Source organism: Lygodium microphyllum, chromosome 28 (assembly GCF_053477565.2).
Source record: "Lygodium microphyllum isolate KBCC chromosome 28, Lygodium_microphyllum_v1.1.10, whole genome shotgun sequence".
Lineage (NCBI taxonomy): Eukaryota > Viridiplantae > Streptophyta > Polypodiopsida > Schizaeales > Lygodiaceae > Lygodium > Lygodium microphyllum.
Window position 1 is genome coordinate 68,320,655 of NC_141162.1, and position 27,623 is coordinate 68,348,277.

Here is a 27,623-nt window from a genome sequence, read left to right on the forward strand (position 1 = left end):
AGGATTGATCCACATCAACAGTACTACGATGTAGGGTATCTATGGTTCCACGAAGTAATCACTTTACCACATTTATCAATGTTTTGGGGGGGGGGGGGGGGGTTTCGTGATGACTCCTATTGGGACCTTAAGACTATAAGTTGTCTTAGGGCTCAACGGTGTAATATTAATATTGTGGGAAGAATATTTATCCTTGTGACACACATAGGTACTCTAAACATTGTGTGTGTTAGCTAAAGATCTAGTGTGCAAGACATCATTGAACTTTTTATCCTTCTTCAAATACACTTCCTTCCAACCATGAGCATCAGGAGGATGAAACCAATTGTTTCCCTTTGTCTATATTTCCTACCACATGTCGAATACCTATATGCATATGCAAGCAAGATCATCCTATTGTACAACACAAACATTGTTTACACATTAAGTCTGTCCTCTCTTTTCGATAGAGTCTACCATAAAATGGCATAATTGGCCACAAGTGAAGAAATGTCATGCAAAAGTTCCCCATTTGAGACAGAAGAGCAAGGGATGCATACCAAGAGAATTCACACATAACCAAGTAGGATGCTTCTAAGAAGTCTTCCAAAGCATGCATATTCTATTTCTATTGGTAGCTCAAGAGGAATCAACATTTCACCAATCTTAGCCATGGCATCAAACAAAAGAGCCCAATACACAACCGCACAACCCTCCACTTTCCACCCAAATTAGGCATTCTTGCTTGAATAGTTTTGTACAATCCGTTGTCGGTCTCCATGGAACAATAAGCACCAAGTTGCAATAGTAAAACAATCGTAACTTGCCTAAAAGTACATCACATTAACAAGGGGATCTCAGCATAAATGAAAAGGGGAAAAGGAACATGGCACCTTCATATCCACACTAGTATCAAAAACATCATTCTTATCAAAATTTGGAAAAGTATTATGATTGTGGTGTATATATCAATTGCACATATCATACATATGTGTATAGATTTACTATTAGTTTGAAAAAACTTTCCAAAACCTTCTCGTTCTTCACCTAAGAAAATGTTGATGACATGTTACCTAGCTTTTTTTAATAGCCTTGTGGGGAGAGAGAGAGAGAGAGAGAGAGTGAGTGCATGTGTATATGTGGATTAGGTGACTTTACAACACTCAATCATGGATGGTGTTGAGCGAGAGGCTTGGGATGCTTTGGCAGCTGTGTCTTTGAAACATGACATGTAGTCTTAGATGCATCCTTCTTAACCAGCATATAATTATCGCTCTCTTCAGCATCCAAACACTTGGGCGAGATTGGATAGAATCTACATTTGTCAGAGTGATTCTTTTCTTCATGTAATCATTGATATGTAGGTGGAATGACAGCATGTCTTGTCAGACCACTATCCTTTGGTCTTGGAGTTGACTCACAAACTTGTTCATGCCTTTAAGGCTCTCCTTGCTGATTTGCCTCTTTGTTTCAATCAATCCTTTCTACTGCAAAATCAGTTTTTGGAATGTATTCAACAACTGATTGCTTCTTTTCGCTCCAGGGTCCTATCTAAAGGGATGGAAGCATGGGCTGTTTTTAGGGATAATGCACAATCGTTATCCTGACATTATGGTATTCAACCTGCTTCCTTGTTAAGCGCTAAATTGCAACATGCGCAATCTTTGCTAGCCCACTCGATGTCTCTGTGCCAGTCGAGGAATACCACTGACGACTTGCTCACATGCATTGAATGGTTAAAAGGCAAAGTTTAATCTCTATAAGAAGAGGAATATGCTAAATACAAATTGCTAGCTAGAGCATAATATGAGCAAGGTGTTATGGTGATTGATCCTGCTTCCATCATTCAGATGTGTGTTGACTTTCATAAATCATTGTTGGGCCCACAAGAGATTCTCTTTGATGTTGCTGTTCACTTTGCTCACGGATACATTTGCAATTTGGTTGGTAACTAGGTTAAGCCAGAATGGGTTGATTTGATGGAGGAGGTTGATAGTTCGGAGGATGAAGTGGAAGAGGTGTTGTCCCATTTGTCTCGAAGGAAAAGCTCTCGTTGGGATGTGCTCCCTAATGAGTTGTTTTCAATTCATGTTGAGTAGCTTAAGGACCCATTGACTCACATGTGTCAATAGGTGTTGAAATCTGGTATGATACCTTCAGATTGGAAGATTGCTATCATTTGGTTATTTCCTAAGGTTTTCTCTCGAATTGCCTTGAAACAATGGAGACTCATTTATGTAATGGTTTCTTTATATGAAGTCTTCTCTAAAATCATTGCCAACAGATTGCAAAAAGTATTTCTGCATTTGGTTCATTCACGTCAATATGGTTTCATTAAGGACCGGAATATAATGCACAACATTTTGAATGTTCAACTGGAGATTGACTATGCTACAACTTCAAGCCAGCAGGTTATTATGCTTCAGCTTGATATTAAAAAGGCATTTGAACATGTTAGTTGGTCCTTTTTGGGGTAGCTAATGTCCACAATGGGACTTGGGTCTCGTATGATTTCTCTTGTTGATACCATTAGTCAGGGTGATGTAGCCCACATCGCACTTAATGGAGGGATCACATATGAAATTGCTTTATCTCAGTCTCTTCGACAAGGCTGCCCTCTAAGCCCTTTGTCGTTTGCTTTAGTCACTCACATGATGTTTTCATTATTGGATAAGTTGACTGATCAAGGTGAGATTGTTGGTTTGTCTCTTTCCAATGGGGCCTAACTTGTGGATTAATCCTTAGTAGATGTTTTCTTCATGTTTCTTAAAGTTGATCGTTCGAATGTTAATTAAGCAATGGTTGCGTGGAATCTTTTTGCTATGGCATTAGGACTTTATATTAATGCTCCAAAATCTACAATGCTCTCTTGTACTTAGAATGATTTGTAGGCCTTGGGTTGGCATGGAATTATGATTTCTAAGGGAAATATAACCAGACACTTGGGTTATCGTATTGGGGTGGATGTAGCTCTCCATGAATTGTTGGATCGGATACCATTCCATATTCATAATCGGTTCATATACTGGAAATCTCAAGGCTAGCCTCTTCATATGAGACTTAAATTTTTTGAATGCATCATGATCAACATGATTTCGTTTTTCTAGCCATTGTCTTCTTGGACTAAGAAGTCTCTTTTGGAATTGGTTTAACCTATCCAATTCATATTGTGGAAAAAGAAAGGGAATCTTTTATCGATTTCTTGGTAGCATGTGACTACTACTAAAAGGATGGAGGGAGCAACTTTATTGGATGTTAATTTGCATATGGTAGTTTTGAGGCTAGCTCTTTTGCAGGCACAATGTATAGAGAATTATCCCTAATCAGATATTGCAACTTTTTTTATAGAAAGGAATGGTATCTCTCATTGTAGCACGATTATTCATGTTTCTTGGTGGCATGTGCTTAATTCTATGAGACCTATTAAGGTCTCCCAATCTTTTCTCCTTTCTCATTTGATTGCATCTTGGCAAGCAATGTTACATTTTGCAATTTGATGGATGCCCTCTTGATTTGCGTAAAGAGGAGAATTCGCCGCAAGGTGAATTGTTCATGTGGAGGCTACTTATTGGGGGTCTTCCAACTAGGGATGTGCTGCATGGCTGCAAGATCTCTGCTAGTCGTGTATTCTGCACATGTGATAAGACAATGCTTCATCTTTGTCTCTTACCTTGTTGCCAAACCAATTTGGAGTTTTGTTTTTCGTGTGGTTCTCAGCGACGAGTGAACATTGGATATCAGCTCATTCGTGGACTATGGCAAATATGACATCTATGTCCTCTTTGCATTTAAATTATTTTTGCCTCTTCCATTTAGCGTACTCGGAATACCGTGATTTTTTATTCAATATCGGGCATTCATGGTCATGTGGCCCGTGTTCATGGTTTAGTCTAATGGCAGATCTCTATGGTGTGAGAGCTGATCTAGTTCTTCCTGACATTGTTTATCCTTGGTTGGATATTGTTTGCTCCACACCAACTGTCCTTTCTGTGTTATAGTCTTGGTAGACTTTCATTTGTATGTATTTTTTCTTTGTTGACCTGATGGTTTGATGTAAATATTTACTACTTAATTCAATTATCTTCACGGAGAGAGAGAGAGAGAGAGAGAGAGAGAGAGAGAGAGAGAGAGAGAGAGAGAGAGAGAGAGAGAGAGAGAGAGAGATTAATCGGATCTGCCCCAGCACCATCGCGCCTTCTACCTATCGTTAAACGAGTAAACCCTATTCGTCTTGCAACTTTGCATCTTCTACGTCTCCACAGGCTTGTGCCTCGGATCAGTAGCGTCGCTGTTTGAGGAGGGTCACGTGCAATCTTCTTGGTCCTCCCTTTTCTGATACGCAGTGGGTCACGCCTACTCGCCTTATTAAAAGCCATGAAAATCGACCTGCTCCTGCGTTCCTTGTACATATACTCTTCTGCTCAACCTACAAATTTGGCATCCCTTCTTTCTGTAGTGTTTGTGTGAACGACTAAAGGAACGAGAACACCTTTTGCACTTACTATTCCTACGTAGAGTGTTTCCACATAGGGCCTGCAGAAGTCACTCACAGCCCAAATCTGGTGGGACACAACACTAACATGTACAGTGACACATCTTGTGATCACCATCTACTTCTATAATGGCGAATCTATAGAAATCCAATGGCATCGATATGGCCTTTCTCAATGAGCAGATTGGGCAAGGGAATGACTTCGTCGATCCGGATGGTGGTTCCTCGACTGATGAACTCGGGCCATTGCAGGAAAGCGAAGAGATGGGCAAACGTCGTAGGGTGTCAGTTGAAGAACCGGTCTTGGGCCCAAATTCGTCTCACCCAGAGGTTCATGTTTCCTTGTTACAGCCCGATGGTTCTTTACAGTTTATGTTGGATACTACCAATCATATGTCAGATTATGTCCATTGTAATGAGGATAAAGTTGATGCACTACCGGATGGGGAACAAGTAGTTGAAGTCATGGAAACCGACCTAGTTTTACAACAGATAGTTGCTTTTCACGAGAGAGCAGCCATATTTTATTTCGCTGGAAGGATTCCTTTGATCACCCGAATTCGTGCTTGGCTAAGGTTTATGCTTGCCAGTTTTGAACAGTGCTTCGAAGATGTTTCCGGGAGTATACAGGTCCCCTTGGTGGAAGAGATATATGATGGCCCGAAGGGGTTCTTTGAGGTTCTTTTTCATTCTGTAGAAGTAAGGGCTCTTATTATGCAACGCGTTCCTCTGTTTATGGATGGGCAATTAGTTCATGTGGTCCCTTGGAGACCCATGGCTGAGTTTCAGGAGGTGCTGAGACAAGCATGTCCTATTTGGGTAGAGGTGGTGGATTTCCCTACCCATCTCTGGAGACTCCTCCCTCTGGTTTTGAGATCCATTGGGGAGGTTTTGGTAGAACCTTGGCTGGCTTCCCGCAATGGGAATAGGGTATGTATGTTTTGGAATACAGGGAAACCCCGCCCAACGAAGATTTTCTTTAAGGTTCCAAGGTTACAAACATTGGTGTATGAGTTGAAATGGGGTACTTTTGCAGGACATTGTTTTCGATGTGGCCAGTTAGGCCATTTCATTTCGGAATGCAACAAAAATATGGAGGTAGGGCAATGCCCCATGGACCCAGATATGGAAATGCAAGACCAACTCCCTTAGGAGATGTTTCAAAAGCCCGAGGCTAATCATGAGCAGCTTTCCCAACATGGCCATGATGATGGCGAGAAGGTCGTTTCCCATGGTGGTGGGGAGCGTGCTTTGCTTGTTGCGGATGGGCAGAATTTGCCTCTTCAGGAGGATTCCTGGGTTACTATGGTTCGTCGTAATGCAAGATAGGATTCTCGCCCCTATTACTCAAACCTTTCAACGTAGAGAAAAGGGGTTTTATATGAAACTCCAATCTTCGCGTACTTTGGCAATAGAAGATAAAAGGCCTTCTGATTTTGCCTTGCAATTCGATGCGCGTGGGAGGCTTGTGCTTCCTCGGGATGGTTTTCGCTCCCAACACCAACACTTCCCTTCCCGTGCTTCCATTGCCGATTTGCAGAAGGTAGATCTTGTTGATGTTATTTGAGGTAAAATGGAGAGATTCCAGGCTGCCAAAGCTATTGATGTAAAAGAAAAAGGAAAAGTGATAGTTCAATAGCTCTTTTAAATTGTGATTCATTATGAAAATTGCTTTGTGGAATGTGAAAGGCATTTCTTCAGGCAAAAAACAGTATTGGTTGTGGAAAGTTGTGCTAGCTGGAAAATGAGATGTTTTTTGTGCTGTGGAGCATAAACAACATGCTTTGGTTGGATCTTCATATGTATATAAGGATTATGCAGTTTTCTTTAGTAGTCGTCCACTGCGCAGATCGGGAGTTATGTTGGCTGTCAAATCGTCCTTACAACCATCGTTGGTCTCTCAAGACCCATGTGGCCGATTTTTGATTCTCAAAATAATTTATGAGGGTGAGGTTTTGTGGATGGTAGGTGTGTATGCTCCTTCTAATGTAAGGGAATGCCGTCAGCTCTAGGAAGACCTGCACTGCCTTGCCATGGCTCGTCTAGGCTTTGTTATGAGGGACTTTAATGCATGTGTTTCTCTAGAGCAGTCGACCTCTCTGCATTCGGTTATGGATGGTCCTAAGCGACAGGCTTGGGACGCTCTTGCAACGGCATCTTTGAAACAGGACATGTGGTCCTGGATGTATCCATCACAAGCTAGATACACTTATCATTCTTGTCAGCATCCAAACACTTGGGCCCGACTAGATAGGATATACATTTATCAAAGTGACTCTTTTCTTCCTGCAATCATCAATATGCGTGTGAAAAAATAGTATGTTTTGTCACATCATTACCCTTTAGTCTTGGAAATGAGCCACAGACCTGTTCATGCATTTAAGGCTCTCCTTGCCCGCCTGCCTCTTCAATTTAATCAATCTCTTTTGCAACACAATCAGCTTTTGGAAGGTGTTCAACTGATAGGCTCTTTTAGCTCCAGGGTCCTCTCTACAGGGATGGAAGCATGGGCGGTTTTTAGGGATAATGTGCGAGTGTTATCTCGACAATATGGTATTCAACATGCTTCCTTGTTTGGAGCTGAATCACAGCATGCTCAATCCTTGTTAGCTCATTCCTTGTCTCTGTGTCAGATTGGGGACTCTAACAATGACTTGCTCACATGCATTGAATGGCTGAAAGGCAGCGTCCAATCTCCTCAAGAAGAGGAATATGCAAAATATAAACTGTTGGCTAGAGCTGAAGCTTTACATGAGAACAACTGTCAAACTCATCAATTTTTTGCTCATCTGCATCAAAAATATGTTTGCGAAAATATTGTGAGCTTAAAAGATGGTCAGGGTGATATGGTGACTGATCCTACCTTCATTATTCAGATGACTGTTGACTTTTATAGGGCCTTGTTGGGTCCGCAAGAGATTCTTTCCAATGCTGTTCTCTCGGCTTGAACATATATTTGTGACCTGGTTAGTAGTCAGGTCAAAGCAGAATGGGTGTATCTAATGGAGGCTGATATTTCTGAAGATGAAGTGGAAGAGGTGTTGTCTCGCTTGCCTAGAAGGAAAAGTCTAGGTTGAGATGGGCTTCCTAATGAGCTGTTTTTAGCTCATGTGCAACAACTTAAGGACCCATTAACACGCTTATGTCAACGGGTGTGGAACTCTAGTATGATGCCTATGGATTGGAAGAAAGCTATCATCAGATTGTTGCCCAAGGTTCCCTCTCCGACCTCTTTGAAACAATGGAGACCCATTTCTGTTATGGGATCGTTATATAAAATCTTCTCTAAAATTATTGCCAACAGATTGCAAAAAGTTTTTCCGCTCCTCATTCATATACGGTTTTATTAAAGGTCGAAATATTATGCACAACATTTTGAATGTTCAGCTCGGAATTAACTATGCCAAAGCTTCTAGCCGATAGGTTGTTATGCTTCAACTAGATATTGAGAAGGCTTTTTATCATGTCAACTGGTCTTTCTCACAGCAATTAATGTCTACAATGGGTTTTGGGCCCCGTATGATTTCTCTAGTTGATACTATCAGTCAGGGTGATGTGGCCCATATTGCTCTTAATGGAGGGATTACTGAGAAAATTGCCTTATCCCGGTCTCTTCGGCAAGGCTGTTCTCTTAGCCCTTTGCTGTTTGCTTTGGTTACTCACCCTATGCTCTCATTACTGGATAAGTTGGCAGCTCAAGGTGAGATAGTTGGCTTAACTCTTCCTGGCGGTGACTAGCTTGTGGGTTAATCTTTGGCGGATGATTCTTTTATGTTCCTTACGGCAGATGGTATTAATGTTAACCAGGCAATGGTGGCCTAGAATCTTTTTGCTTTGACATCCGGTCTTCACATTAATACTCAGAAATCCATCCTTCTCTCTCGTACGGAGAATGATCTGTAGGCCTTGGGTTGAAATGGAATTACGATCACAAGGGGCAATATAACCAAACACTTGGGATATCCTATCTGTGTGGAGGTTGCTCCTTGAGCCTTGCTGGATTGGATGGCCTCCCAAATTCATGACAGGTTCATATACTGAAAATCCCAAAGTTGGCCACTACATGTTAGACTAAAAGTGGCTCAATGTATAATGATCAATTGATCTCATTCTTTCTACCACTACTTCCTCGGACAAAGAAGTCCATTTTGGATTTGGTTCAACCTATCAAATTTATGCTCTGGAAAAAGAAAGGCAATCGTTAGGGAGAGGTATAGATCTCTTGGCAACATGTGACCACTTCGAAAAGGATGGGGGGTGCAGCTTTGTTGGATGTCAATTTGCATATGGCCGCTTTAAGGCTTTCCTTGCAGAGTCTATGTACTCAGTGTCATCCTTGGTCAAACATTGCTAAATTCTTCATAGAAAAGACTGGCATCTCTCATGGTAGCACGGTTATTCGTGCTTCCTAGTGGCATGTGCTTAATTCTATGAGGTCTTTAAAGATCTCCCAATCTTTTCCTCTTTTTCATTTAATAGCTTCCTCGCAGGAGATGCTTCGTTTTGCGCTTTGGCATCCCCCGGATATTCGTAAAGATGAAAATTGGCTACAAGGAGAAATACTAGCTTGCTCAAGGTTATTGGATTGGCCACAAAAAGATTTGCAACATTGCAAGTTCAATCAGATGGCTAGGTTGGGGTTGAAGACAGTCAGTGATGGTGTTATTCCTGGGCAAGGCCGACTTTATTCCTTTAGGCGTATTCGTCAATACTTTCGGGAGCCTCGTGGATACGGGGACATTTGGTCGTCTATACAAGACAATTTTCAAAGGTTTTTTTCTTTGCTTGTATTACAGCCATTGGATCCTTGGCGTGACTAGATGTTTGTGCTTCTTAATGATTTTGGAAAAAGGTTAGCTAATCAGATATATCATTAGATGGTGGAAGCCAAGAGATGGGTCAAGGAAAAAGTGAATAGATTATGGCATTGCAAGGACAGTAATAAGAAGTGGTGGGAAAGATTTATCCAGCTTTGAAAGTCTAAGGTCCCATATTAGGGAAAAGTGTTCATGTGGCGGTTGCTCATTGGGGGGCTTCCAACGGGCGAAGTGCTCCACGCCCGAAAGATCTCTGCTGGGTGTTGTGTTTTTTGCACTACGTGTGATGAGACATTGCTTCACCTTTGTCTCCTGCCCTGTTGCATGACAGATCTGGAATTTCATTTCCTGTGTCTGGTATTCGGTGACTCAGCACCACCTATAAGTTCACTCGTAGATTATGGGAGATATGTTCTCTATGCCCTCTTTAAGTTCAGATTGTTCTTGCCTATTTCATTTCCTTAGATGGACAGCCCTGTGGCATATATGGCATACTCGCAATGCCTTTATTTTTGATTCAGCATCGGGCATCCATGGGCATGTGGCCCGTGTGCGAGGAATAGTCTTATGGCAAATCTCCTCTACGATGTCAGCGGACCTGGTTCTTCCAGATATTGCTGCTCCCTGGATGGCGATTGTTCGCTCCACTCCAACTACTACTTCTGTGTGATCTGATAGTACTGTTCATGTAATAGGTTGTTCTGGCTGTTCTGATAGCCTGCAGGCCTCGTGTAAATATTAGTTACGTAGTCACACAAAGAGTGCGAGAGACAAAGTATGCTGACCTCTTGGTCTGATGTAATAGAAAATAACTGCTACAGACAGAATGTTGACCTGATGGTCTGATGTAAATATTCACTATCTAATTCAATTATCTTCACAAAAAAGAGAGAGAGAGAGAGAGAGAGAGAGAGAGAGAGAGAGAGAGTACAATTACCTTTTACGGAAAAAAAGAGAGAGAGAGAGAATATCATAGAAATTTTAAAAGATCATAGAAAATTGAAGCAGGTCTTATCTTTTGTATTGTTAAAGTCCTATACATGGCTTTTTTTTGTAACTTCACATTGGGAAGATCTTTCTGAGGTGTCTATTGACAGATTTTTTCTGCTTTGAGAAAACAAATTGAGGTGCTTCTGATATTTGAATGCACCATAGATTGGTTCATGTCATGCAATGTGCATAAGATTCTCTGCATAGTTTGCACAACTCAAGTCCCTAGAATCATCTGAAACTAGTACAAGGTGGATGTGTAACAAATAGATGCCATTGTTTTTGCCTTCAATGGGCTGCAAAGGTCCCACCCAATTTTTTCCGTGGTCTTTTGGCATCTAGCTCATTCATGTAATCTGAAAGGAACTGAAGCCCTCTGATCATGAAGTACAACCCTATTATTACCAGCATGACAAGGATTATCAACGACATCCATTTGGATACTTTCTGATAAAGTTCCTGCAGCCACAAATCACCTTGTTCATTAATTCCTCTTATTTAGTTTGAAATATTTTCCTGTAGAAGCTGACTAAAAGTGTATACAGGTCATATTACTCATGTTCCTATTGCATTTCAAGGATCATTTCAAATCTGAATTTTGCAAGTCATCAAGAAATTAAGCTACCAAAAAGACAACCAACCCACCCAAAACACAAAGATAATCAAACACCAACTCCCAAGCCCAGCTGTAAACAAATTCTTGTAGTTGATTAAATAACAGTTTCCCTTTCATTAGCAGCATGCTGAAAACCAATGCATGGAAACAGCCCCATGGTTGTACTACATGCCAAAGTTATCTGGTGTGCAAACAGATTATATGATTCAACTTGCTGATTGGAAATCAAGTTGTAGCCAATTCAAAGAGAGGTATATTTGCATCACCATCAAACCCCTCTGCAAACACCTCCCCTCTCTTTTCACTCCCTCCGTCTATGAATCTGCTCATGCCTCTCATAGAACCACCACCAACATAATCACTTGCATCATTGTAGCATGCACACACAATGCTATCAATGCAAAAAAGTTTGATAGTTTAGTACATGCATTCCAATCCCATGTGGGTATTTTTGGTACTCAATAGAGTACATTTTATACTTCAGGGTGAAGCATTTGGCTGCTGATTTTTGTGTATCACAAGTAGCATGGCACATCAAGGGCATAATGACCAAAGCAACATCCTAGGTGTGCTCACTCAAGAGGACAAGCTAGATGGCACCAACTAACCTTTGTGGAGCTTTATGGTGCGTAATCTTCTTGTGGCAAAGGATTTACATCACTTGTGATTTGCAACTACCAAGAGGTCTTACACCTCTCAGACACCTCAGCGTAATGCTAGAGGACAAGCTGCTGGTGCTACTTCTGCTACACCCCCTCCTCCTATAGATGATCAGCAGAGGTGGGACTCAAAGGATGCACATGCCCTATATTTGATTGCCTGGTCAGTAAAGAGCTATTATTCTGCATCTTCAGTCTTGTAAGACCTCAAAAGCAACTTGTGATGCACTAGAAGGTATATTTGCAGCCGGTAATGAAGCCAAGATATCTTATCTATGTAGAGAGCTGGCTTATGCAAATATGGACGAGGGTGATAGTACGACTCATCACCTCACACACAGATTTGTGCAAATAGCTATTGAATGTTGATGAGGTCATTTAAGATGCAAAAATGGTGAATATTATAGTGAAGTCACTTCCTAAGTTGTATCTTGGATTCCACACCTCATTGATGTTGTCTTTCGGGGAGGTAGCAATAGGGTTGTCTCCGTACGTAGTACGGACTGATCCATACGGTACGGTACGGTACATATCCGTATGATTTAGTACAAAAAAATGGCCACTCTCCTTTAAGTCTACAACTTTCTTTTTTTCTTTTCCTTTTTTTTTCTTCTTTCTCTCTTATTTCTCTCCCAAGCCTCTCTCTCTCTCTCTGTCTCTCAAGCTTCTCACACCCTCTTTCTCTCAAGCCTCTCCTCTCTCTCTCTCTCTCTCTCTCTCAACCTTCTCTCTCTCTCTCTCTCTCTCTCTAGCCTCTTTCTCTCTCTAGTTGCACTAGTACCATGTACGAAAGGTTTTATACTATACCATACTGTAGGTACCGTACCTTACGTATTAGTACCATAAATGATCAAAATTTCATGCTTCTTGATATTTTAATTGCGCTTAGCGACACAAAGAATCTTTGGCTATATCTGCTTTCAATAAGCATGGCTTTCAAGTCATCTTTGAAGATGACAAATGCATTGTTAGAGACAAAGAGATGGACTATGCCCTCGAGTTATCTAGGAGCTTGTACAAGGGTCTTTTTTTATTGGATATGTATGGCAAATGGTCTCATGATGCTCTCGTAGTTAGTACTTTTTTGTCCACAATGTAGAATATGGAGCTTTGCTATGCCCGCCACGGACACATGAGTTTTGGCAATCTGATGACCCTTCAGTAGTGTCAAATGGTAGATGCATTGCCTCCTATAGCGACCACCTCCCCATGCACGTGAAGGATGTATTTTGGGCAAAATGCATAGGTTTGCTTTTAAGAAGGATGGTGCCATGCGCACTGTATGGAAAATGCAACTAATATACTAATGTTTGTGGTTCCATGAGGATATGTACACTTGGGAGTCATCTTTATTTTGTTACTTTTATTGATGACTACTCAAGGTATACATGGGTGTATGGGCTGACAGTAAAGTTTGATGTGTTTATACACTTTACACATCTCGTTGCAAAGCTTGAGGTTGAAATTGGCTTGACGGTGTAAACACTTCACACAGATAGAGGGGGGGATACATGTCTTGTGCCTTTGAGACATTTTTGCTTGAAAATGGCATCACACATCAGCAAAAATGACATTTTTACAATGACATTTTTGACCCAGCCTAATGGAGACACCTCAGCAAAATGGTGTTGTTGAGAGGAAAATTTGGACACTTATGGAGATGAATCATTGTATGCTTAAGACCAAACATCTACCACACAAGTTTTGGCTTAAGGGCCTTCAGTGTGTGAATCATGTCTTAAATCATGCATCCACAAAAGCAATAAAGACAATCACACCATTTGAGGCTTAGCATGGAAAGAAACCCAAGGTTGATTACTTTCAGGTGTTTGATACATAGCCTATGCACATGTCCCAAAGGAGCTTCAAGGAAAGCTTGATGACAAAGTAATAAAATGTCCTTTTATTGGCTACAGTTCGAACAATAAAGGCTGTTATTTGTATGATCCATGCACAAAGAAGTATTTGTCAATTGGGAGGATATCTTCACTGAAAATGCAGCATTTCCACATGATCAATTTGAGATGCTAGCCACCTATGACATAGTTGATGTATTTGAGGGTCTTTTGCCACTTTCTTTGCGGCTTGAGCCTATTGTAAATGGCCGGACAGACTTATTACAGCAAGCTGTTGCTGCATCACATGTTCAGGAATAGTAGGCACTTGATCTTGGATTGCCTCATGTAGTGGAAGTTGTAGTCTAGCATGAAAGGGGTGCGGTAAATGTAGCTAAAATAGTCCCTACATGGTTGTTACAAACTCTCTAGGAGAGTAGATTGGATGCTCCCTTTCCTCAGAGAACTAGAAGGGCTACTAAACATGCAGCACATAATACAAGGGGGACACATTTTGGCAGATTTTACGAAAGTAGATGATGTTTGTGATGAGCATGTGCTCATGGGCTCATTGTTAGATGATGACGAGTCTACTTTTTTCGACAAGGCCCAACAAGATGTACATTGGATGTAGGCCATGCAAGAAGAGTTAGACTTTATTGCCACTAACTCTACATGGGATCTTGTTGATTTACCACTTGGTGAAAAGGCTATTGGCACAAAATGGATTTTTAAACTCAAATGTAAGGTTGATGGCAGTATTGCCAGGTACAAGGCACGTTTGGTAGCAAAAGGCCATGCACAAAAGAAGGACATAGATTATGAGGAAACCTTTGCTCCTACAGTCCATATGAGTACAACGACATGTGTCATTGCTATGGCTGCAAATTATGGATGGAAAGTACATTAGTTGGACATAAAGACATCATTTTTAAATTGGACATAAAGACATAAGGACAATTGACAGGTATAAGGCATGTTTGGTAGCAAAAGGCTATCCACAAAAGAAGGGCATACATTATGAGGAAACCTTTGCTTCTACATCCTATAAAAATACAGTGAGATGTATCATTGCTATGGCTGCAAATTATGGATGGAAAGGACATTTATGTTTCACAACCTCTAGGGTTTGTGGTAAAGGGAAAAGAGCACATGGTCTGCAAGTTGCATAAGGCTTCTTATGGTCTCAAACAAGCTCCTCTGTAAGGTCCTCTAAAACTGATGCTTATTTGGCTAGCAAAGGGTTAGAAAATAGTCCAACTGCTCCCACTCTCTACATTAAGAAGGGAGGGGAGCTTTGCTAGTTATCATTCTTTATGTGGATGATATGCTGCTCACCGGATCTAAAGAGTATAAAATTGCAGATTTTAAGGCTAAATTGAAACATGCATTCACTATATTAGATATGGGGTGTTTACACTACTATTTAGGGATTCATTCTTTCTGACAGTCAAAGTGCAATTGCATTGGCACAGAATCCTGTGTTTCATGCTCGCACGAAACACATTGAGGTGCATTATCATTATGTTAGAGAGAGATGCGATGCAAGAGAGATCAGCTTGACATATGTTTCCACACAAGAAATTGTTGTAAACATTTTCACGAAAGCATTAGCAAGTGAGAAATTTGAGGCTTTTTGAAAGTCCTTAAACTTATTATCCTTTGGTGATTGATCATTCCTTGTACTTCATCACATTGGCACTATAAGAGAGTATTAGAATTTGCCAATTCTAGGCAGTGCCCAATGTAATGTGTGTGGTGCAGACACTTATTAAAGTGTCAGTGTAGGGTGTGTACACCTAGTGTTGTTAGAACATTAAAGTAGTGATACTAGGCTGGATCCACAATAAATAAACCTAACTCTAGTTAGTTGGTGGAAGGCTAGTTAGGTCAACCCTTGACCTAAATATTAGTTGTACTTTCACTCTATCTTTTTCAATTCAGCAAGTACACTACTTTTTTGCTTCAACTCACACACTATCATTGTCTCGCTTTCTCTCTCTTCTAGGGGAGGTCACAACGGTGTGGGGCTCATCACTACCTATAAGAAAAGGGACAAGGGTGGGGCTGCATGTGAGGTGTATAGGGGTGGTCCACTCTATTATGGGGTGGGTTGTGGGGATGGTGGAAGGACCTATGTCGAGGACCAAGGGGAAGGGGGGAGGGATGGTGGTGGGGTGAAGGGGTTTGTTGTGCTGGTGGTGAGGGAGGGAGATGCTTTGGTGGAGGGGAGGTTGCTGCTATGGGGCCCAAGGAGCACCACTCACTCTCGATTAGGGCTTTGATGGCCCTAGTTGTCCCCTATCATCACATCATTGAACTTTGATGAAGTCATCCTCTTCCAAAATGGGTGCAGCTCTAACTAATGGGTGATCTCCTAGCCTTCACCCAAAAGTGTGTGCACTTGGAGTCCTAGTGTCCAAAAGCATAGTATATGACATATTGCCTAGGTTGTCCTATGACTACAACTTGTTGACTGAAATGTGTTCTTCCAAATCAATCTCCAAAACCTTGGGTATTTTCTTGATGTCTATAACCACCACCCACACCTTTGGCACCCTTTCTCTCATCAACCGCATTGACAAATGAAGCGGGGAGTATTGTACCAAAGTCCACCAACAAGATATTTGGGGAAGCAATGAAGAAGCTGGAAATTTGAGGCTATGAACCCACCGTACCATAGAACCATGTAGATAACTCCCTTAGCAAATGCAACCATAGAGCTGTCAATAAGCTCGTGTGTTACACCTGCTATGGCAAGGTGCAATGTGAATATACCTTGGCCCATTATGACCACCTCCCCTATCCACGAGGTATCAATGCGCAAGGTTGGACCGAAGCCAAGACGGAAGCCAATTCTGAAGCTATGCTTTGGAGGAGTGACCCATGACTTGTCCGAAGACTGTGATCTCCTCAAATTCCTTCTCTGTAGCACAAACTATTTGAAGCTGTTTTTTTTTTTCAAATAAAATGTGGTTGATTATATTACTAAAACAAACTAATTACAATGGAGTGCTCATGCTCAACAGACTAGTTGGAGCTGATGAAAGTCACAAATACATCATGCATACAAGTCTCTCAAGGCGGTTTGGGGGGGATGGGGGCAAGAAGCCATGGAGGGGGGGTGCATTGCCATTTGGGGCTGCCTGCTTGCATCATGAAAAACAGGTCTTGGTCGCCCACGTGCGTATGAAATGACATTGAAGCTTCTGACGAGCCCTGGACTCACCCTACACCTGATCCCATCGGCCGCGGAGGGAGTGGATGATGGAGGTCTAGAGCTCTGCTAAGGTTGCCTGTACTGAAAGTCTCTCTCCGCTGAAAACCTCCTGACATCGCGCCTTCTAGATATGCCAACTAGTAAGACTCCCTATGATCTCCCATACCTCAAAGCGGTATGCTGTGGGCTCTAGCACTTGGCCGATAGGTAGAGCCTCTAAACCGACCATTGCACATGACTTTGCCTCGATAATCAATATTGTGTCCTGCATTCCGGCCTCATACAGAAGGCGATGGCCCTGGTTGATCGCTTGCCAGCAAAAAGCTTCCCATGAGAGACATCCGAGGCTGGGTGCTATACAGAGAAGGATGCAGCATGCTCCTCTCCACACGAGCTGCGCCGCCTCACACAACCAGAGACAGTGCTTTGTGGTTTCTAGAGGTTGCTATGTGCATTGCTTACAATCTCCCTCTTGCGTCTGGGAAAGCCAACTTCTCACCGCCAAGCCTCCATGTGCCATCAGCCATAATAAATAGAATACTCTCCTTAGCCTCCAACTATCCCATAGGCGTCGCTAGAAGGTCTGTCGGAAAGGCTCCGTGATGCTGTGCTTCGCCCAATGCCTGCTACGTGACAACGCCCAATCCATATCCTCCTGCATAAGTACGTGTCTGCCAGTCTTGGCTATATACTCTAGGAACCGCATTGGCTTCTTGGCGACCGTAGTGGTCGACCATAGCCACTCTCCCGGATCCCACTCCAGCTCAAGTGGCCTACTCTCCCAGATCCAGAGGCACCACTCCTTGAGCTTCTGCCAAAAGACAAAAGGGTCTAGACGCCATGTCTTCCCCTGAAGGCCAATCACCTTGATCCTCTTCCATGAAAGGACAGCCATTCCCTCATCCTGCTGTCCTTTGTCAAGAGCTAGATGCCCCCCATCCTGTACGGTGAAGAAGATCCTAGGTGGAGCACTGCCCACTCTGCCTGCCACCTGTAGGGGGATGCCTGCTAATGAGAACCTAGCGGCCCATACCTTCATCAGTTGATTTTTGCTCCTGCTGCAAAATGAAACACCTCTAGAGCCAGCCTCACTCTCTCGAGAATTAGCTCATCATCCTCAATGTAAAGTGCTATGTCATTTGCTTACTTTGAGTCTAACAACTCTTCGGTAGGACCATGGGCCACCGCGGAAGAACTCCTGTGGCAACAACTGTGCCTGTCTCGGGAAAGTGTGACGGGAGGTAGGGGCAAATGAGCTGGTGGTTGTGTGGGAGGGGAAAGACTGCTGGTGCGAGGAGGATGTACGCGTGTGTGGCTCATCACCTCCTATGGGAGGAGGGGGGGGGTGGGTTTGGGGGGCATCACCTGAACCGGGTGCGGATTAGGGGCGATGCTCGGCAAGGGAGGTGGTGGGAGGGAAGATGATTGAGGGATGGTGGGATGGATGGAGGTATGTGGTGGGTTGGGATCTCAAGTGAGGTATTCTGTGGCGTGGGTGGTGGCTGTGGGGGATTGCGGCCCTGCCGGGTGGAATGGGCAGAGGGGAGGGGGGGCTGCGGAGTGCTCTGCCAAGAGCGTTGCTCGCCCTCTTGCTCCTTGCTGTTGAGGTTGTGTTTGAGGAGCTGGTTGCGGCCTGTGTGAAGCCGTCAACGTCCACCTGTGGGCCAGTTTGCGGACCCACCTTGGCTCTGAAACGTATGCAATCTGCTGCTTGATGTCCAAAGTTGTGGCAGCATAGGCATTGGCCTGGTTGCCTAGTCACAATGACCTGCTGCCTAAAGGAGTGACCTCCTGCCTCAATCTCCAGGAAATTTGGTATACTCTTTGCATCTTTCACGGCCACTCATACCTTTGGGACACTTGCAGCTGTTACTGCATCCGCAAAGGAGGCAGGGAGAACTGTGCCGAAGAGTCGTCCAAAGTCCACTAGCTAGCGGTACTCTACCACCAGTCCGGGGAAAAGTAAAGTGACTAGATGTCTGAGAAATCTGTTGTGGAGCACAAATGACTCCACAATGAAGCCGCTATACCAAGGAACCATGTAAATGACTCCCTTTTTGGAGGCATAGGGCGAGCTCTCCACTAACTCATGAGCTGGATCCGCAAAGGTGAGTTGAACCATCAAGATCCCTTGGCCCATGAGAACTGCCTCCAGGATCTGTGCTGTACCAATGCGCTATGTGGAGTGGAGCCAATCCCGCAATTGGGACCTCGATGGGGAATATCCAATACCCTAACAACCAAAGATTGCTATTTCTTTCAACTCCAGCTCTATGGCACGGACGGCTAAGAGTTGTTCCTCAGAGAGGATGATGCACAAGGTGTTTGATTGGGGGGCACTTGCAGAATGCACCAGTGTCTGACCAGAGGTTTCCATTGTGCGTCCTTGTTGGGAACCTACCTATCACGTTGCTGTGCTACCGCGGGGGAAAGTTGCTGCAAAGGGGGAGGAGCAACTGGAGGTGGGGGGGAGTCGATGGCGAGGAGGAGGATGGGGGAGGGGGAATTCTATTTTCAAACGGTGATGTGACCTCACGACGGAGGTGGGAGAGCGTGTGCGGGGGGGAGACGGGCGCGGGGGGGGGGGGGGAGACGGACGGCTAGGGGGGAAGGCGGAACGCAGGCGGGCCCAGGGCAGGCAGGTGTGCAAAGGGGAGGGGGGGGGGGGGAAGGGTGCAGGCCCAGAGCGGGCAGGAGGGGCGCAGGGTAGGCGGCCGCAAGGAGGGCGGCGGCTGTAGGGCTGGGGGGAGGGGGAGGACTGTTGCATTGGGGGGGGGGAGGAGAGGCTTGCTGAGCAGGAGGGGGGGAAGGACTGGTGAAAGGGCGCAGGGTGGGGGGGACTGGCGCAGGCAGCGGGAAGGGAAGACTGGCGCGGATCGACCGTTCAGTTGAGACGGGGAGGGCAGTGTTGCGTCGTGATGGCGGGAGGTTTTTTCGTTCCGAATGTAATTGCATTTGAAGCTGTTCCTTGTATAGGATGAGAAGACGACTCACAAGGCATGCGAGTGGGGAGCACCTATGGAGTGCACCAGTGTTGACCGAAGGCTTCCATTTGCATGTGACTTGAGGACTGCCATCCTGCCTTGTAGGGCAAGATTGCTATTGTTGCTGCTATATTTTATGGTAGAGGGTCCTCTATGATGCCTTTTTCCTCTGCCTCCACTTGCATGACATGGATATTTAGGTCTTTGTCTACTGCCCTTTTGTATGTGCCATCAGATGTCCGCTTTCTTCCAACAGTGGACAGGTATTTTCATGGAAGACCTGATTGCATTTCAGTGTGAATATTTCACCGTTTCCAACATAAACCTTCTTCTGCTAATATGTGTAGCCAGCACAGCCAGTACCAACCAGCCCTATGGATCAGCCCTGCACTATGTGAGAATCAAACTTATTTATCCTTCACATAGAACACACACTGGACTTGACCAATTCCATGCATCACCCTTCCACTGTCCAAGAATCAAGGCCATCTGACAGGAACAGAGAGTACACTCTTGACTCCAAGGGACCAAGACATACTCAGCTAATGGTGTAAAAGCTCTAGTTGCTCAGCCAGTGAGCTCTTGATGTCCCATACCACCAATACCCAATCTAACCCTGCTGCATCCTTACACCCCATGCCTATGCACTTCATGATATTTTACAAATGCTAGTCAAGCAGAGCAAAAATCCTATCTAAACCCTGGTCTTAAACCCCCTGTTCCCTAACCCTAAAATGGACTAGCACAGGCTATATACAATAGAGCACAGGTTTCTCTCTCTCTCAATGGTAGTGCTTTTCCAGCGGCATTGCAGTCTCCACCTGCTGATACCAGATGGTCACTTGTTATGACATCCATCCAAGATTTCCAAGTATGATCTTGCCATTATAGGACCAGGAGTAGTTTCAAAAAATTGCTCTCTCCATAAGGGAGATGTCATTTTGTTACAATCTCAAAAGCATATCCTTCGTTCTAATCCTTTACCAGTGTATTTGAATGGCATGCATAATCCACAGTGCAACTGTAGCTTATCATGTTACTCAATGCTGTAAACAGAACCTTGAATCTGGAATCTTGCTCCAACTCTGGATGTTGCCGTCGTCTACGCTTTGCAACCTTGTTGCTTGGAGAGTCCTGTACACATTCAGCAAGTTACAAGTCTGATTTTGTCTGTACACTGCAGCTACTGGAGAGCACTATAGTGTTCATGACTCCAAGATCTCACTGTCAAATGAAATGTTTATTCACGAGAAAGTAGAATACTAATCATGTAAAGGAAGCAGCAGAGAAATAACCTGTATCTGAAGTGGGGCTGCTTTTCTAAGGTGAATTTGATTATCGTTCAACTTCTTCCCTTCAATCAATCTAGCACATTCATCGTCACAAGAAAGCAATCCCACCCCCAAAAGGTTCCTTGAACTTTGTTGCACTAAAGAAGAGTAGGCAGCTTGCACATCTGAACATAGCCAGTCTTTCTTTAAGCGTTGACATGCACACCGGATGGTAACCTACAAGACATGAAAAATATCTCACCATGTTATTCCAGCTGTATTATATTGCAAAACCTCAGATTAAAACGTGGAGAAAGTTCATCTACCTTGTGAATATTTTAATGTCATTGTAACAAGATTCTAGAGAAAAGCTGCAAAGATTGGCTGCCAGCAGCAAAGAGTATAGATTCACAGTTTGTTACCTTTTTCCGACAAGTTGCAGCCATCATACAAGAACCAGGGTGGCAAATTTCTGAACACATATGTGTACAGTTCGGAAGCTTTCTGCAAAAAATTTGCTTTCAACAATAGTTTGCAAGAGAACAATGTTTATCCTACTTGCCGTAGGTTACATCCATTGCTACGAGTTGAGAGAGAATTAAAATTTTTCTGTAATCTCAAGCCAAGTGCATACGAAACAAAAGCATCACATCTTAGCACATATGATCAGACCTGTGACAAGGACCCCCACAAGAGAGATTCTTCCCTTTTTCCTCTTCAGAAAGACTATTGAAGATGCTGCATGTGAACACATGCACAAGTGCACCACAATAGCAGGCACGCTTTATAAGAGTTTGACAAGGAGAGCAATCTCCCAAGTGGCAGGGCTGCATGCACGGATGGGGACATGGAGGCACACGCTTCTGCAGAGGAGAAATAATATCAATCCAAATCAAATTGACATCATTATGCATACAGTTGTAACTTACTTGCAAAATGTTATTTTGCTATAGATGGGAAGTGATGCTCACCTTCTGACATAGAAGCATGCATTGCTCACATGAATCAACTCCACTCATGAAGTTGCTCACAGAATTCACCTGTGTTCCTTCAAGAACAAACCTAGGAACTGCAATTTCATGGCAAACCTTCTGACACAAGTGATTCCCACAAACAAGGGGATTTCCACAAGGACGTCCACAACTGAATGCAGTACTTTCAGAACAAACCATCTGCATCCAAAATGTAACAATTCAACACCTTATTCCTGGATCCTTTCCACGACCTTTTTTTGCAAAAGAAAACAGGCTACATAAAACAACTGAACCAAGACAGCATGAAGCAGAAAACACACTGATCTCTCTTGCCCTTCATGATGGCCAAGGCACTTTTTTAAGATACACTCAGTGCATGGGGGACAGGGTGAACCAGAAGCTTGGGTATCTTGTGGCATTTTCCGTCTTTTCTTTTGCATCAAACTGAATTCCACATTAGGAGGTGGACGTGGACCATGGCACCTTTGACATCACCAAGCCCACAGAAACTTGTAAGATGAGAAATGCATGCAGAACATGAAAAAAAAAATATCCCTGTGAATCAGTGGTAACAACACATTGGAAAATTTAACCTTTTTGTTAATCTACAAATCCAAAAAGACAGTTTAATACTACATCAAAAAGTAACATTCACAAGCAAAGATCATGTATGACAGGAATGCTTATTGTGCTCGTGGCAGACAACACAATTGTGTGATTTGGAACATATTGTTTAATACTACATCATAAAGCAACATCCAACACACACATTCACAAGCACAGATCAACATGTATGCCAATAATGCTTATTGTGCTATTGGCATACAACACAATTGTGTGATTTAGAACATATTGAGGAGAGAGGTAATTGAACTGTTCAGAAAAGGCTTAAACTTTCCAGCTCCCAATATGGAAGTCCCAAGTAAGATGCAAATGGGCTCCCCAACTTTTCCAGGGAAAGACTGCTAATACAAAGGAGCTAGCCAATGAGCTTCATGCAACGCACTTTATGTGCAGATTTTCTGTTAGCAGTTATTTTGTTTAGCATCTCATGGGTTGGGCACCTCTATTAGTCAGCTTCCTGGGCGGCCACTTTTCTTAGGCTGAATGGCTCATTTATTGGGACATGTGCCTACTTTTATGCCAACCACTGCTGCACAGGAACCACCACCACAAATACCTATTTATGCCTCCCCACACCCTCCACTTCATCATCTTGATGTTCTCTTGCATGTGGTGGGGAGGGACTAGGTATCCTAGAGAGGGTCAATCCGAGGCAAGCCCCTTGAGGTTCATCTATGGATTCATTAGCCGTTCTTGAGAATATGTGAGTTCTCTATTATCGTGTTCATTGTTCTTTCTTTTCTTTCTATTGAGTGCTTCTGCTTCCATTCTGCACTCTAACACGGCATTGTTGAGCTAAAAAATGCACTATAAACTGATTAGACCTTAATTACAGCCCCAAAACTCAAATAACCAAACTTCCATTGAAAAAGAAATGTATTCCTAGAGAGTGTTTGTATCCCATAAGTCAAACCCTAATTTGGGAGGACCCATCCATCTATAAATAGATAGGCTACCCATCGCTCGGCCCTAATATTGTTTTGCAAATTGTTGGCGCTTGTCTTTGCTGTCCACACTATTGAGCTAAAACATGCATTATAAACTAATTAACTCTTAATTACGGCCCCAAAACTCAAAATTACCAAAAGTTCATTAAAAAAGAAATGTGATCCTAGAGAGTCTCTATGTCCCATAGGCCAAACCCTAATTTGAGAGGAGCCATCCATCTATAAATAGACAAGCTACTCATCACTCAGCCCCATATTGTTTTTGCAAATTGCCAGTGCCGTAACTTTGTGTCCACATCCCATATGGAGGATATCTCAGTTCGTGTTGTAGTCCACTACTATTTTCTATTGGCACCTGCTTTCCAGCCCTCCTCATTAGCTGGTGACCTGATTCAACCTATGTTTACTATACCAGATCATCATCTATTGCTGCTATTCAGACCTTGCTAGCTGTTGCCAGCCTGTCACATGGCCTGTGAGCCCTGCATTTGACTATTCCAGCTATCATACAGCCTACCACATCTCAGTTTCTACTATGCACATGCCTTCGACATCATCAAATCATCAGAATTTTGCTGTTTCTGCCCCAATCTGCATGTCGTCACTAATCCAGCCATCATCAGAGCTGTGTTTGCTGCTGCTAGACACTTTCAGAGGCTGTCTATTGCGATTCGGAACCATCAAAGTGCAACACGCTCCTGTTCATACTCTTTGGCCTCAATTCTAAAGATAGGGAGTTTGTGGGTTAGTATTTCACCTTTGCACAGTGTGTTTGCTGCATTGAACCTTGTATATATTCAGCATTCATTCATTTTTTTCTTCAATGTTTCATTGAATCTAAGTTACCCTAACCCTAACTATATTCTTTATCACATTATGCTTCGTCATATGATTGTGTTTATCTACTATTGATCTGAACCTGACCTCTATTGTCCAGCCCTCTCGACCTGTTGGTGACTGTTCTTAGCATGTCTACATCAGTTAGCTGGCTGTGTTTACTGCTGTAGAACATTTGCCAGCCTGTGTTTGACTCAGATTTGCTGCTGCCTGGTGCTGACGTCATCTTCCACTGCTGCTTTTACTGTCCGGCCTGGTCATACAGCATACCACGTCATCCACACAGCTGTGTTTTGCTGCAGCAGCTGTGGCCTGACTGTTCCGGACCGTTTCTCATTGTTCGGCTGTCCTTTTGACATTGATCCAGCCTCATACTGTTGTATTTGCTGCTGTAGACTGTCACTGGATTTTGGGAACCATCAAAGTACAGCTCATACTCTTTGCCCTGATCCTATAGACATGGGAGTCCAAGGATCAATCTTCACTTTGCATAGTGTGTTGGGTTAGACTCACGCCCATGCTCACACAGGAGTGATAGTGATCTTTAGGACACTGGGGCACTTTTCACTCTCCATACGGGAGGTTTTCTCCCCCTGATTTATTTCTTTTATTTTAAGTGCCTATGTTACACAATTTTAGGCACTTATTGTGTTTCACGCTCTTTGGTTGTGAACACCCTCTTACAACCCTAAGGTTTAACGGTTGTACTTTGTACTTGCATCTTACACTTCAAATTATTTGTATTGGGTGATGTACTCTCACACTACACTGTCTATTGTACTCTCAGCTGAGCTACAATCTCTTCCTCTCACATTTGGTCAGAGCTTAGCTTTAGCTCAGCTGACCTTTCGGCCATCGTTAGCAGCTCCTCAGTCGACTTTAGTAGCTCCACCACCACAAGCAGAGTTACCGACAGCTAGTTTTAGCATGTGTCTGGGACACCAATGCTACAAAGATTTTGTGCATTTTGGGCTAGATAATTGAGGCTTTTGCAATTAGCTGAGTGATTGACACATGTACATTTGTGACTGCCTGAAATAGGCTGATTTCATGCATTCTGGGAAAATAAATTTTGGCACTTTTGCATTTTCAATGCTGCTGAGCACTTATTGCACCTTGGACAGCATGCATATAAGAGAGTTTTGACAGAGTATAATTACATTTGCTAATTACAGCAAAGTACTTGCTGTAATTTCTGGAAATTCTAGGATTTCTAGGTTGGTCCAACTTGAGATATTGCTCTTTTGCTCTTTGATCAATAGCATTTATCATGGTAAATGAAGGAGGTGATGTATTTACATATGTATCTAGGGAGGATAGGTTGGATGGTAACAACTATTCTCTTTGGTCCTTCATGATGAAGAATGTATTGATTGTGAAGAATCTTTGGGATTATGTCAACAGTGAAGAAGTTAGGCCCGGAGTTGGGGCTCTTGCTACACCTCCTTCAGGATGATGTGGACAACAGGCAACTCAGCCTGTTCAGCTCGCTCTAGCTCAGCCACTTCTCCAAAGATCAACAGCACAAAAGGCATGGGATACACAAGATGCACATGCTTTGTTGTTGATTGCATTGGCAGTTCAGCGATCTATCATCCTCACATTCAGTCTGCAACTTCTTTACAAGAAGCCTAGTTGACTTTAGAGCAGATATTTGTTGGAAAAAAATGCATCTCTTTCTTGAAGAAAGAGCTTGAGACTGTGAAGATGGATGAGGATGATTCTATGCAAGATCATCTAAATAAAATTTAGGACTTGCATGAGTAGCTTATGAATGTAGATGAGTATTACTTAGATGCACAATTGATATCTACTACCTTGAATTCATCGCCACCCTCATACTTGGTCTTTTATATGGCCTTGAGCCTCACCATGAGGATTTTCCCACAGCCACTTACTTTTCTTCACCTAGTCAATCTACTCTTAGAGGAGGAGCAGACAAGAAAGAACAGTGTGGATGTTATAGCCTCTGAGCACGCTTTTACGGTAAGACAGAAAGGCAAGGGCAGCCAAGCCAAGATAGAGCTTTGGGATTTCAAGCACTTCACACAGGGCAAAAAGAAACAAGGGGACATGCAAACCAAGAAGGGCAAGAGATACTATTGTAAGAAGCTAGGATGCTACATTGGATTGAAATTGTCATTACATGATGATAGTGACTTGTTTGATATTCATAAATATGCTCCAGTAGTTGGATGTCTTATCTACCTATGCAACACAAGGCCGGACATACAGTTTGCATTTCAACCCTGAGCAGATATATGCATCAGCCACGCATGTCACATTGCCAAGCTATCAAACATGTTTTCCGTTACTTGCAGGATACTAGGACTCTTGGATTGCTTTATGCCAAGGGTGGACCACTGCACTTACATGCTTACAGCGATTCTGATTGGGTTGGTGATTATGATTATCGTCACTCCATCTTGCATTTCTTGGCTTAGCAAGAAACAATCCATTGTTGCCACATTGTCATGTGAAGCTCAATATAAGACAGCTTTCACTACCACAGTTGAATGCGTATGGCTTAGACGCTTGTTCGCTGATTTGGATGTATCTGTCACGGAGCCTACTCCTTTGTTCACTAACAGTCAGAGTGCCATTGCAGTGGCACAATGTTTCATACGTGCACGAAACACATTGAGATCCATTATCACTTTGTCAGAGAGAGGCTACATGCACGTGATATCAGCCTTGTCTACTATTCTACCACTAGTAATGTGGTCGACATCTTCACCAAAGCTCTTCCTCATGACAAATTTAAAGCATTTCGCAATGCTTTAAGTTTGATCTCCTTTGGTGGATGACCCTTGTATCTTGATCACTCTTCACTCCAGGGGGGGTTGTTGGGTTCAACTCACACCTATGCTCACACAAGAGTGACGATGATCTTTAGTAGGACACTGGGGCACTTTTTACTCTCTGTGCGAGAGGTTTTTATCCCTAGATTTATTTCTTTTATTTTATGTGCCTATGTTACACAATTTTAGGCACTTATTGTATTTCACACTCTTCGGGCGTGAACATTCTCTTACAACCCTAAGGTCTAAGGGTTATACTTTATACTTGCATCTTACACTTCAGATTATTGCATTGGGTGTCGTGCTCTCACACTCTACACTATCTACTATACTCTTAGTTGAGCTTCGATCTCTTCTTCTCTCACATTGAGCATCATATGCATTCATTCATCCATTATTCTTCTTCAGTGTTCATTGTCTTTGAGTTACTCTAACCCTAACTATGCTATTTTTATTATCTATAGATGAGTATTTCTTTGTGTTGAGATATTTGCAATCACACCTATTGTCGCCTCTTTGTATGAGGCAGTTCTGGGCTTGGGACATGCAAGCAGACTGAATCCCATATGCACAGAAA

General features: G+C 43.1%; 1 protein-coding gene across 4 annotated transcripts in view; it reads right to left on the bottom strand.

The window, feature by feature from the left end:
• Positions 1 to 10,257: 10,257 nt before the first annotated feature.
• The window catches only part of NFXL2 (NF-X1-type zinc finger protein NFXL2), a 195,771-nt gene continuing 178,405 nt past the window's right edge, over positions 10,258 to 27,623 (bottom strand). Inside the window, exons 7-13 of one of the 4 annotated variants that reach the window (XM_087670487.1) lie at positions 22,158 to 22,320; positions 21,835 to 22,035; positions 21,536 to 21,726; positions 21,286 to 21,367; positions 20,888 to 21,100; positions 20,577 to 20,726; positions 10,258 to 10,737 (exon numbers count right to left, since the gene is read on the bottom strand). In XM_087670487.1, coding sequence (XP_087526613.1) covers positions 10,567 to 10,737; positions 20,577 to 20,726; positions 20,888 to 21,100; positions 21,286 to 21,367; positions 21,536 to 21,726; positions 21,835 to 22,035; positions 22,158 to 22,320 — 1,171 coding nt within the window. In that variant the 3' untranslated portion in view covers positions 10,258 to 10,566. The remainder of the gene's footprint in view (positions 10,738 to 20,576; positions 20,727 to 20,887; positions 21,101 to 21,285; positions 21,368 to 21,535; positions 21,727 to 21,834; positions 22,036 to 22,157; positions 22,321 to 27,623) is intronic. The other 3 variants (XM_087670491.1, XM_087670489.1, XM_087670490.1) reach the window with 3 other exon arrangements.